This window comes from Condylura cristata, unplaced genomic scaffold (assembly GCF_000260355.1).
Source record: "Condylura cristata isolate star-nosed mole 26May11 unplaced genomic scaffold, ConCri1.0 scaffold00001, whole genome shotgun sequence".
NCBI lineage: Eukaryota > Metazoa > Chordata > Mammalia > Eulipotyphla > Talpidae > Condylura > Condylura cristata.
In genome coordinates this window covers 77,893,247-77,906,972 of record NW_004567102.1, presented here as the reverse complement: position 1 = coordinate 77,906,972, position 13,726 = coordinate 77,893,247, and the positions used below count along the sequence as shown (strand labels likewise).

At 39.7% G+C, this 13,726-nt stretch overlaps 1 protein-coding gene across 1 annotated transcript in view; it reads right to left on the bottom strand.

Annotated features, from left to right (window-relative positions):
* The window catches only part of ADGB (androglobin), a 110,680-nt gene that overhangs the window by 4,679 nt on the left and 92,275 nt on the right, over positions 1-13,726 (bottom strand). Inside the window, exons 29-34 of the mRNA XM_004674136.1 lie at positions 12,755-12,954; positions 12,077-12,188; positions 9,571-9,743; positions 5,555-5,731; positions 4,475-4,577; positions 1,561-1,750 (exon numbers count right to left, since the gene is read on the bottom strand). Coding sequence (XP_004674193.1) covers positions 1,561-1,750; positions 4,475-4,577; positions 5,555-5,731; positions 9,571-9,743; positions 12,077-12,188; positions 12,755-12,954 — 955 coding nt within the window. The remainder of the gene's footprint in view (positions 1-1,560; positions 1,751-4,474; positions 4,578-5,554; positions 5,732-9,570; positions 9,744-12,076; positions 12,189-12,754; positions 12,955-13,726) is intronic.

Below are 13,726 nucleotides of genomic sequence, written 5' to 3'. Positions count from 1 at the left end.
TTCCTCATAGTGACTAGGATTGTGGAAAGACATTCTATAAAACACTATAAAAACTTCCATGAAGGAGTTAGATTCAGCTTAGTGAATAAATGCATATCTACTTCATGCAGAATAATTTCATACAGAAATAATCCAATTTAGGGTGTGGTTTGCACACCACTGAACATTTCAACATTTTTTTATGCCAAATGATTAAAACTTGTCATATAAGTTAAAAGAAAATCTAATATGTAGCATACTACATTAAAACAAAAATTTGTGTTTAGTGGCAATTTTATATGTAATCATTGTGATGGCCCAATGTTGGGGTAAGACTGGAGACACTGGGGTGAAATAATTCACTAGAGACAGAGAGGAAAACAGAAAAGGCAGATTTATTGAAATATCCACTAAGGGAACAGCTGGCAATGGGAGATACTCATCTGTGGGAAAAAAGATTTTGGGGCTCTCAACCTATTTTGTGGGCTTTTTCATTAAGTCGGGGCATCAGTCTCTACCAATTATCTGTTGGGTCATCAGGTTTTGGTTGGCTCCCACAGGTGTCCAGCCTGGTTCTGTTTGCCCTGTTTCCACGTCCCCCAGGATTCTCCATGGTTCCCTGTTGGTCATGAGACCCCCAGCTACCTCATCAGTTTCTTTTTCTCATCTACTTTGTGTCTCCCACCACTGTTCAGCTGGGAAAACAGACGAGACTACAGTTTACTAAATGATATCCCAAAAGGCACTGTGATTTTACCTTCAGTATTTGTAGACACAAACACAAAAAAAAACTGTACAGAAATATACCTACACTTTATATTTTAAGTTCTGTCCACTTTTATATTTGGGTTAAGTATCTAATAATGAGGTCCTGGAGTAGATTATCAGCACCAGTAAGTGAAATGGAGAGCTATGAATCCAAAATGCATGTTTCCTATGTGATAAGCCTAGTCATCATATGTCTAAGTTACTATCTTTGCCAGAATTTCTACTGCAAAATATATGTCTATGATGGTGCAAGTGGTTAAGCCTCAGCATTATGAAGCTATCTGCAGCTACTGCAGCTCGCACCAGTTCGATCCCTGGGCAGGGAGCTGACCCACATGGCAAAGCAGACCTCTCTTGTCTCCTTGATGCTCCCTCAGCAGTGTGTTTCAGTCAATCCGCCTGTTCTGCCCCCACTCTGTCCTGGTGAATCCCCTCTCCCCACACCTCTGGTGTATATCCCAGCTCTTGTATGCATAAATAATCTTTAAAAAACACATTTGTTTAGGCCCTCCCTGGCGCAGTGGGTTAAAGCACAGCAGTGAGAAACGTAAGCCACTTCCGCATGAGTTCGATCCCCGCCTGCCCCGGAGGTGACCCACATGGCGGCAGACCTCTCCTGACCCGCCCGCTGCTCCCCTCAGCAGTGTACTTCGTCGATCTGCCTGTTCTGTTCCCCACTCTGTCCCTGGTGAATCCTCTCACCCTCCGCATCTCCGGCCTGTACCCCAGTTCTGTATGAAAAAAATAAATCTTTAAAAAAAAAACACACACATTTGTTTATGACAGTGATAATGACATCAATACTCCCTACCTTTTTCTTTCAGTTCTCGTTCCTCCTTCCCTGTTGCAGTTTCATTGCTTATCAATTTTGCCAGCTCCCTGAAACCTTTAGTCATTTGCCACTTCTTCCACAGTGAGATCCCTGGCGGTGTGGCCTCTCTGGTTTCCAAACTCAAAGAAGTCTTGGACTCTGGCTCTTTCAAGGTGCTTGAAGATGTTTCCACTACAATATGACATGTGCATTACTGAAAACACTTGTGTTGGATGACATCACATGCAGCAAGTAACAGTGCTGATGGCAGCACAGATCTGGCGCACAGGACTGGGTGGGGAGCTTTATGACTCCTAGCCAGAGCCATCCCAAACAATCCAATTACCTCAGAAGATGGCATGGATGCCCCGGGCAGCTGCCTCAAGCCAGGACAGTGGGGACTTTTGGGAGGTGAAATATGGCAATCAGAAAGGGGGTCTTCGGACCAGTGGAGCTGCTGTGAGGGGAGTCCCACAAAATGAGTGTGCTGGGGGTGGGCTCTTCTCTCTGGGGAGGGAATCCTGTGTATAGGCACTTGTCTAAACTTTAAACAGAACTAAAGTGGGATCTTGCTTGTGAAGTTGCCAAGTTAAAAGATTATTTTTTTTTCCCTAAAGCTATGCTATTCCCACCCTTCCAGACCCATGTCTATGAGGATCTGTGTAAAACCCACCACAGCTTCCACAGCATGATGGCATGTCCCCATTTGAGACTCAGTTGGTGCCATATTTTACTCTGGATGAACTGCAATAAGAGATTAATGCTTAAGAGCAGGGAGAAATGTTGGAAAAAGAGGAAGTCATTCAGTAGTCAAAATGTCACTAGAACGGGTACACTCCCTAGAACCAGACTGATAGACAAAAAAAGAAAAAAAAAAAAAGTTAAGATAAAATTTGTTCCAGAAAGTATAGCTTAAAACAGACAAGCTTCTTGTAAAACACAATTTACTAATCCGGACACAAGAATATAGCAGCATGTAGGGAACAAACTGATGAGAGCAAATACATGAAGTTCAAAAACAGGCAAAATTAATTGACGGTGATAAAGGTCACACTAGTATTTACCCTGAAGGAGAAAGTGACTGGGAAGGGAGTGAGAAGGACCTGGAAGATATAGAAATGTTTGTATCTTGGACTGAAGGTGGCTCCTGATAGTGCACAGATGGAGAAATTCGTCAAGCTGACCGTCCAGGTCTGTGCCTTTATTACACGTTTAAGTCATAGGACAAGACCAGGGTCCTTTGAACCTCTGTCCTCTAGTTTATGCCTTTGGAAGGGAATCTCAAGTTTAGCAAAAAACCTGCTGAACAGATTTATTGAAACCCACACACTCTTTATTTATAGTCACTTATAGCCCCCCCCCCCCCTTTAATCAGCTCTTCTCCTACCTCAACACCCAACCAAGTTCCTCTGGGTAATTTTCCATCTGCCCCCTAGTCCTGCTTAATGGCTGAAGTCCCATTTACCCAGTTGTATGAAGTTCAGTTCAGTCTCTCTCCTATCACAATAGTCCTGATTTTTTTTTTTTTTTGCCATGTTAAACATCCACTGCAATGTGATTTTACTTAGTACATTTTTAACAAAATTCAGAGCACAAAGACAAGTGTTGCAGCCTATTTCTCCTGGTGTTCCTAGACTTTAATGACCAGGGGAGTGAGTGCTTTAGGAGTTAGAAAAGCTTCAGATGCCAACTTCACCATTTTTTAAAGGTGGGGCTTAGGAAAAACAAGGCAACTCTGAAATTGGTGTCTTTATCTGTAAAATGGGGATAGTTACATCTGCTTCTTAGTGGCTGTGGGTTAATGTGGGGTAGTAAACAAAAGGCTTTGAACAAATACTTTCCCCAGGATAGCATGATTAAGATGATATTTGTTGTTTACACTCTTCACATGAAAACCTAAAGAACATTATGATTATAACAATTACTGAGTTATACTCCTGCAGAGGTGAAAGTGAAAAAAGCATCATTCGGGATGTGAATATCTTTGGCCTCCACAGTCACAGCCCCATGTGGTAATGTGCAGAAGCAGTGAGATGTTTATGAGAAGACACTGGATGTCTCAGCAGATTACTCTGGGCCTGTATCCTTATTTATTTATTTTTAGATTTATTTGTTTATGCATACAAGATCTGGGGTGCAGGCCAGAGTTGTGGGAGTGAGAGGATTTGCCAGACACAAAGTGGGGAGCAGAGCAGACAGATCTATTGAGGAGTCCCAGTAAGGGGAGCAGTGGGCAAGACAGAAAAAGGTCTGCTGTATCATGTGGGTCACCTCCCTGGCTGGGATCGAACTTATGATGCAGTGGCTGGTGATAGCTTGATAGTGCTTTGTCTTTAAACCCTGCACCACTAGGAGAGGGCCTGAATCCTTATTAGTAGGTTGGAATAATATTTTCTGTCAGTGAGTTGATGTAAGTAGAAAATGAAATAAGTATTTTACAGTTCTAGGCCCAAGGCAATAACTTAATGCAGTTAGTTTTACTGTTATTGTAGCTATTAGTGCTATCATTTGCTTTTATTGGAAAACTGTCAACTTCATATACTACAAACTTCTACTCAGATTGTGCCCTGATTTCTGGTTCATCTTTTCTTAAATGGGGAAAAAGACATCTACATGGGGGACAAAGAACACATAAACTTGGTAAAGAGAAAAGCGTCTCGTCTCAGATGTGTGTGGACTGTAGGTGATTTGCTGGTGGCTGCACCCGTGGCAATATCTGAGGCAGCTTCTACACTTCCCAGATACCAACAACAGTGGAAGCCAATGTGTTTTTCTATTTCCAATGTGTTTTTCTATTTCCTATGAAACTATTTACAGTGCTTGAAGCAATAGGGTTTAAAATGTTTTCTTTTCATCACATAACTTGCTGTCTTTTATAGTTCTGTGTTCTGGGTGCTGGGCACAGTGCTCACTGACCTTCCTCCTGAGGCTTTGACTGGCTTTCTGACACAGAGGCCTTTTCAGTATCAGGTAGTTTCTTCAGGTACCGGGTGACATAACGCAGTCGAGCCTGTGAAGCCTGAAGAATAATATAGTCAGCAAACCATGGAAATGAGAGCAGCTCACACTCAAAAGAAACAGGGACATGGGAATGTGGAAGGCAGTTTGAATCAGCGTGGCTCTTATTAATAATCACATAAATTCAAATTCTGAATCCTCCGTGATTATGTCAATTATTTGTGAGAAATGATGAAGGAGCTGTCTAAAAACTAATTCCCTGGGCAGGCTAAGCCAGTAACTCCTGAAACTTCTCATCTGCCTCACAAGCCTTGAAATGGAACATGAAGTGCATGCAAAAATATTCACTCCGCTAGTGATGCTTCTATAGACCATGGGGCTTGGGGAGGTAGGAGGTATGTGTGTCCCACAAGGGCACAGACAAAGCACCAGCTTCGTACCTAAGGTTGTGAAAGCACACACTGAGCTTCTGTACACTTCCTTACTTAAGAACATCAGGGACAGATATGGCTACAGACACAGTGACACCCACAGTTGCTTCGACAGTGACATGATTACAGGCTTGGCTTTGCAGGTCGTCTGGTGACAAGAGGATAATGTCTCACAAGGTGTCTAGGCATGGTGTTAGTGTTCAGGTGGTCCATGTTTCACAGAATTTTAGAGATCTTTCCAATAGGAAAGACCGTGTAGTTTCTCCAGTATGGCTCTTCCTCTAGACTAAGTTTAGAGATTAAAGGGACTGGCCCTCCCTGGTGGTGCAGTGAATTAAAGCACAGCACTAAGAAGCTAAAGCCACTTCAGCATGAGTTCCATCCCCGGCCCCGGAGGTGACCCACGTGGCGCAGCAGACCTCTCCCGACCTGCCCGCTGCTCCCCTCAGCAGTGTACTTTGTCAGTCGGCCTGTTCTGCTCTCCACTCTGTCTCTGGTAAATTCTCTCCCCATTCATGAACCTCTGGCTTGTACCCCAGTTCTGTATGCATAAATAAATAAATCTTTATAAAAAAGTTAAAAGGATGACTTTGCAAGCCAAGGTCACCTTAATGGACCGTCCCGGCTCAGCCATCTCCCAGGCCTGCTTCATGGCGCGGATTTCATCTGCTCGCTCTGTATCTTTTTTCACTTCAAAAAACTCTGCTTCGCTGTGTTCTGTGACCAGCCTCAGAACCCAGTAGGGTTTATTTGGGTCTTCTTGTTGAGAGTGAATGGTGGATATCTGAGAAAACAAAATCAAATCCTTTGTTCCAGATGCATTTTTCCTTTTCAAAATGGTCTAGATTTATCCTATAGTTCATCATTTTACTTTTTAAGTATTTATTCAAGTGAAGCAAGAACCTACATCCACAAAAGGTTTGAGCAATCTTCTATTCATAGTAGCCAAAGAAGGAAACAATATAAATGTCTACCAGCTGATGAATGGACAGACATATTGTGACATATTAATATGATGGAATATTGGTTAACATTAAAAAGTAATAAATTAGTAGCTCAGTTTTCTCTGACAGGCAGGCATTATACTGAGAAGATAAGCTGAGCACAAAAGACATCATCTTGTATGATTCATTCATACGACATTCCAGAACAGCCAAACTATAGCCTGGGGTTAAAGTGAGGAGAGGATTGGACCCAAAGCCAAGAGTAAATGGAAAGAGACTGCAATTTCTACCTTCCCAGAGGCATGGATTTCATGGTGAATGCATGTTTCAAAACTCAATAAATTGTACATTTAAGATTGTTACATTTTATTGTGGACAAATATTACCTCAAAAATGTAAATAACAACCAGAAATCTTAATTATACTTATTTTCACTGACGGGAACGCTTCACAATTGGTAACATTAAAGCCAAACTGCATCCCTATTTTTCCACCTGCACTATGAGAGCCTGGCAATTGACTTTTGTCTAAATTTTATGTAGAGTGCTAGGAACACCCCAAATGCAAGCTGTTCTCTCTACCAGTTGCCATCAGTAAGCCTCAATTATCTGGACATTTTCAAGCCATATGTCCATCTACTCTCAACCTATGGTTCATGAAAGTGATCCTTTGGGACACAGAAATGTTGCTGATTTTCCTAGTGAGTCAATATCAAGTATGCACAGACCTGGAAGTGAGTAACTATTGCTTCTTTTCGTTAAAAGATTCTGTATCTGTTTGGATGATTAACAGAGTATGGGGCAGTTTTGGGATTTAAGAAAAAGTTAGTTTTTCCATGAGAAAGTGAATCGATAATAAATTAAATTCAACATGATTATTATGATTAAAGTTAAAACACAATATATAATTTGATCATTTCAGTTTCTTTTTTTGACATACATTAATACATTTTTTGGAATATTAACAACCTAATGTTTGCAGGCAGAATGAGGAGCCCCTGAACCTGCCTGCTCTAAATAGATTCTGCCATCTGCTGCATAAAAACAAAACACACTAGTGCACGAGACCTTCAATAGAAAGCAATTTTAACACAATTAGTGTGCAAAGCATAAAGAGACAGCAAAGAAAGGATAAAAATTTCTTAATAAAATTCCCAGTCACCCATGTCCTTGTGGGTGAATGTCCAGCCAAACAAGGTTTGGCCCACAGTGGGACCCCTGAGGCCCAAAAGCTTGTCACAAGTCTAAGTAATCTTTTAGCAGGAAAACATGAGAAAAGGGCAGGAAAAGCCAGGCAAACCTGAAAGGAAAAGAACAAAATAAAAGTACAAGCCAGGATAAAGGCTGACATCATCAACACCCTCATGTGTCTCTCACCTTTGTCTCTGTCTCACCCAAATGTCACCTATGTCCCCCAAGTGTCAGGTGTAAGTCCAAGACTAAGCAGCAAGCATGGCTTGCTATGCACACTGATTCCACTGAAATGATTTTCTATTCACGGGCTTACACACTACAAGTATATTTTCTTTTATGCAGCAGATGGCTGAACCTATTTAGAGAGTGCAAAGTTTGGGGGTATTTCAGTACCCTAACAGAACGACACTCTGAATTTTGTGGCATGTAGTTATGTGATTATGTAATGGAAAGGATTTTGTTTACCTTCACTTTCATTTGTACACTGTGATTTCCCTTTTCTGGAAAACTCTTGAAAGTATTCAGATGTTGGATGGTTTAATACTTTTCTGTCTTAGCCATCTTATTCTCGATTGATGCTTTTTAAAAGATACTGGAGAACATGACTTAAAATGAGCTGAGCTTGAAATAATTTTCTCCAGTTGACAAAAACAGCCTTTGAAACAGAACTTGGAGAACACTTAAAATGGAGCATAGGGCTGTTCACATGTGGAAGTCCCCTGCACAAGTGCGAGGTTGCCAAGTCCCAACATGAAGGTGCCATTGTCTCTGATAGTGTCTCGGTGAGCACAAGAACAGCAGCAAGCTGCTGCTTTGCTACCTGCAAAAAACTCTTGCTTTATGGGCTTCAAGCGCTTCTGCAGTGCTAGAAGCTCTCCTGGCCCTGGTTTTGACATGGTCAAAATCAGCGGAACTTCCGACATAAATAGAAGAGCAGCAGCCCGGGCCGGTTCTCAGTGACGCCCCCCAGCCCCAGGGCAGAAGTCAGCTCCAACTAGTTTACATCACAGAGTTTCCCAGGGTAGACTCCAGCTAAGAAATTAAATCTCGAAAATACAAATGAGCATGTGCTTTTCATTACCAGACAAATGATTATCCTCTCTTCTCCTAACCAGCTAATTTTCCTTTATTGTCTATTCCTTGAGTGGTGCAGAATCCTATACTGTCAATTCAGCTGGAAATCTGGAGCTTATACTTTGCTCTTTACCACCCACCTTGGTGTACTAACTATATGCTCTGTGTTTTCCAGGTAGCTCATTACACGTCTTCTTCCTCTGTTTTGACTGGTTCTGGGCACACCTTATAGTTTTTTGCCTGGAGGAAGCAGTACTGAACTATTCCCCCTTATCCCGTATTTTTCCTCTTTGAATTACTATCCTCAAAACGCCACTAGAGAACCTAAGTTGTAAATGTGATCATGTCATTAGGTGTCTTAACCTCCCTGCCCTGCCTCTCCAGCAGTGATCACTAATGCTGGGGAGCTTCTGTCCTCTTCAGACCTTTGTTTTGAGTTCTGTGTTTTTACATAACTTGAATTTGAATATCTTTAGGCCTGTGCTTGCACTAATAACCCTCCAGCTTCTATCAAATCATTGTGACTACTGAGCTGGAGGCAACTGAGAGTCATGACCTCAGGGCAGTAGATAAAATCTTTAATGAGACTTCTAGGTCTTTCTCTCTGTACTGTGCCACTCCAGCCCTACCACTGCTATTTTCATGCTTACCAAAAAAAAAAAAGGAAAAAAAGTATTTTTTTTTTTTTTTGCTTTAGATGTCTTTGCCCATTAACATTTCAGGATTTGGCCCCTGCTAGAAAGAGATTGGAGTAGGTCTCCATTCCACTACCATTGCACATACAATATCTAACATTAAAACTGTTCACATTGGGCCCTGTCTGGTGGTACAGTGAATTAAAAAGCACAGCACTGTGAAGCAATCCACAGTCACTGCAACATGAGTTCGATCCCCGGGCAGGTTGCTGACCAACATGGTACAGCAGACCTGTCCTGTCTCACCACTGCTCCCCACAGCACTGTATTTCAGTCTATCTACTTGTTCTGCTCCCCACTCTGTCTCTGGTGAGTCCTCTCATCCTCCCCTCTCCCCAACACCTCTGGCCTGTACTCCAGTTCTTGTATGCATAGAAAATAAATCTTAAAAAATAAAACTGTTCAGATTTATGTACTCCATTAGAATATGGGTTCCTGAAGTTTAAGACTGGGTGATACTAATTTTAGAAATCCATCTGACAATAATAGTGTCTTATGTACTGAAGTTTTAAGTAACATTTTTATCTTTTGATTCTGAACTATGGAAAGGAGACTGCAGCAGGTTCAAGGAAAGTCCTAACGGTATCTATGCCGCTGCTGTTATGAGGATGATGGAATTTTTCACAATTCTGTACCCTGGAAAGCTGAGTGCATGGAGGACTAATGAACCTAAATTTAATAAGTAACTTTAATAAAAAAGAAAAGTACTACACCCACCTGAGGCTCAAAACGAGGTGCTTGTTTTTCTTTGGCTATCTTTTCCTTTTCAGAAGACTTTTCTTTACCTTTCCTTGTCGATTTGGAAGTTCCTGAGGATTTTTGTCCCTCATTAGTGACATGGGTATCTGGACTTCCAAAGGTAATTAATTCTTCATGTTTCTCTGCATGAGCTAGAGAGACAACAGTATAGGACACCAATAAATCCGTGAGTCATGATATAGCCATATAATAATTTATGTATTAACAGACCAAGAGAAACTAGACACGGTTTGAGTTTCTTTTTTCAGGAAAAAAAAAAGATATTTTATAAGGAGAGGTGTGATAATTCATATACCATCATCTTATATAATACAATATTGAAATGATTGATTTGTTTTGACATTTTTTTATTCTCGTGCTTCTTCCTCCTCTGGGTTTAGTTTATCCTTCCTTGCGGTTTTTGAGTCTTACGGTTTTTGAGTTTTGAAGTTTAAGTTACTAATTTTAAATCCTTTTTTTTTAAGATTTATTTATTTGTGCATACAGAACTGGGGTACAGGCCAGAGGCCAGAGGCTCAGGGGTGGTGAGAGGCTTCACCAGAGACAGAGTGGGGAGCAGAATAGGCAGATCAACGAAGTACACTGCTGAGGGGAGCAGTGGGCGGGTCAGGAGAGGTCTGCCACGCCATGTGGATCTCCTCGGGGCAGGCGGGAATCGAACTCATGCGGCTTTAGATTCTCAGTGATGTGCTTTAACCCGCTGCGCCAAGGGGAGGGTCCTTGAAATCTTTTTTAAAAGCAAGGATTATAATGATAAATCTCCTTCATAGTACTCTACTCATAATATCTCATAAACTTTGCTATGCTGTGCTTTGTCATTTAAGAATGTCTTAATTTCTCTTGTGATTTGTTCTTTGATACATAGGTTAAAAGTGTGTCAATTTTCATATAGTTGTGAATTTCCCAGATTTGTTGTTAATTTCTATTTTCTTTCTGTTGTGATCAGAGAAATCATACTTAACATGATTTCCATTCTTTGTTGTTTCTATAGGCTTGTGTTACTGTTGTAGACAGGGTTTATCCTGCAGAATGTTCCAAGTTCGCTTGAGAAAAATGTTTATTTTGCTGTCATTGAACAGACTGCTCTCAAGGTATCTGTGAGGTAAAACTGGTTGTAGTGTTGTTCAAATTGTCTATAGTTCCTTACTGATTTCCACTTGGTTATATGTATCCATTATTACAATTGGATTTTGAGCCATCATTGTTGAAATGTCTATTTCTGTGCTCAATTCTATCAGTTTATATCTTTTTATCTTTTATATCTTTATATCTTTTGAATTCTTACTAACTTTATATATTGTAAAACTTGTTACATTCTTTGATGGAATATTATATTCTAAACATAATATAATTACAACTAAAGGACAGTTTGGTAATCCTGCCAATAAAATTTGGATGGGACTTGAAACCAAATATTTTGCAAACAATAGTAAAGTTTATGTGTGGATTTGCAAACAGATAAGAATTTCAAAGGTGCAGATCAGTAACATGAGAATGCATCCTTTTGGCAAGAAGATGCAAAATCACACCACTGCTAATTCTTTATGAAGACAGTTGCTATCACTAGGGATTACCAGGTTACAATCCTCTTGTTCTGTTTCCTTAAGTGAAAGTCAGGTTCTTAGTAAGCAATATTTGCTAAAACTGAGGTACTGAGTCATACTAAAGGTGGCACTGTTGCCTCATTTTAAACAGAGACAAAGCCTCCTCAAACTTTACAACAGAAATATCTTAATTTGTACAAATATAAATTTAATTTAATATCTGAATTTGTACAAATAAATTTCAGTTCTTACATTTTAAGATTTGGGCTTCTGTTTCCTCATATCCTCACCAGTTTTTGGTGTTTCATTGTATCTTTCTTGTAATGTCTGGTAACATTTCATTTTTAAAATAATATATACATAATCCTTTATGATTAGATAATATGGCTTAATTTTTTCTAAAGAAAATATATTGAAAATGCTTATCCTTCAGTGTCAGTTGTTACATTGCACAAAGTGATATTAAGATAATGGGTAGAGGTGATTTGAGATTACACTTTTTATAAATCACCAAACTGTCACTTGCCACTCAGGAATATTAAGAGCAGTTTACATTTTGAATAAATAAACCTGAATTGTCCTTCTTGGACAGATTCTATCTCTTTTAAATATTGTAACAATTTATCTTCTACCATATACTTTTGAAACAGCTTAGAAAATATATATTTATATCTAGAGACAATTCCTTGTACATTTCTAATATAATGATCAAAGATTTTTACCAAGACAAAATGGATGGAAACTAATCTAAATAATTATGTTTGGCTTTTATGAACTAACAGTAAAAATACTGAAACGCATTATTAGTTAAAAAATGTGAAATGCTATAGAAGAGGTAAATTATAAGTAGTACTGTCTTATAATTTTATTAAACATTATATAAAATATAAAAATCACAAATAACATTTATAGTGACATACCTTTGGTGTCATTTTTCTCTAAGTCCTTCAGTGCCTGAACAAATGTCATTTGACTTTCAGTGAGAGGCCAACTGTCATATAACACCATACATTGTATAATATACTTGGACACCTGTGAAGTAAAAATGCAATGTTGAAGAACAAATATGAGACCCTCATACTTTATATGTCAGGTACATAATAAAAGCATGCATTTCTCTATGTTACGCATTCATAATTTAATTAAATACTGCCATATGTTTTCAGAAATTGTGTAATACCACATCAATAAAAGTTTATCCTCACATCCCTGCCAATACATTAGCATTTATAACTTTTGCATTCAGGTATTCAGGTTTATAAATAAACCTTTTTTTTTTTTAACTTCTGTTATTCTCAGTTGGGGTGTCAGAATTACATTACTCATAAAATTGGACTAGAAAGTTATTACTGCTAGCTTTTCTGTTTTCTAGAACAAATCACTCCTAGAAAGCCTGTTGTATAACCTCCTAAGTCCAGACTGTCCCAAGTCATGTTTGAAAGAGAAGACATTATGATTTCAGCTTTACCATTCATTAGTTCTGCTAGTACTACTACTAATGAATAGTAGTCGAAACAGTATTACCATTACTATTGTTTCATATTGCATAAATTTTTTAGGAGTTGCTCAGTGCCATAGTTATCCCTAATGAGGCGTACCTGCTGTGGGGTGCTCACAGTCTCTTCGGTGGTAGACAGACTGACAGACTCCTCATCCATAACAGACATACTGATGTCTGCTATTGCACTTCCAGGCCGGCCCTTGTAGGATTTCTGACTTCCTGAGGCAGATTTCTTCTTAACAGATACTTCTTGTTCTTTCTTGGATGAAGAATGAGTTGCTAGAACTTGCTTGCTAGCTGAGTAGGATAAATAATAAACTTAATCTGTAATTTATGAAGCATTTCCACATCTTAGTCGTTGTGAATAATGAACAGAGGTCCACAAATCTTTTCAAGTTAGAATTGTCATATTAGATATCGTCCCTGGAAAGGGGTCGCTGGGTTATAGGGCCTTTCCATGGTGCTTTTAAAGAATCTCTATACAATTTTCCAAAGAGGTTGCACCACCTGACACTCCCGCCATAAGTAAAGGAGAAGTCTTTCTTTGTCACACTCTCTCTAGCACATACTGTGTCTAGTCTTTTTGACATAAGCCATTCTCACAGTGTGAGGTGATATTTATAGCTGGATAAAGAAGATGTGGCCTATACATTCACTGGAATACTACACAGTTGTTCAAAAAAAGAGACAACAACCATGCTAAGTGAAATAAGCCAGAGGAAGAATACAGTCATGTAAATAAGAGGACGGCAGATCCAGAAAAACATTTTTATCAGGATGAGTATAAATAGATTGCTTTTAGAGATGATTATGGAACTGAGTAGGGGAAATATATAAAATAAAAATTGAAGAACTTGGCCCTTCCTGGTGGCGCAGCGGGTTAAAGCACAGCACAAAGAAGCTTAAGCCACTCCCGCATGAGTTCGATCCCCGCCTGCCCTGGAGGTGACCCACATGGCGCAGCAGACCTCTGCTGACCCACCCACTGCTCCCCTCAGCAGTGCACTTCGTCAATCTGCCTGTTCTGTTCCCCACTCTGTCTCTGGTGAAGCCTCTCACTGCCCCTGAG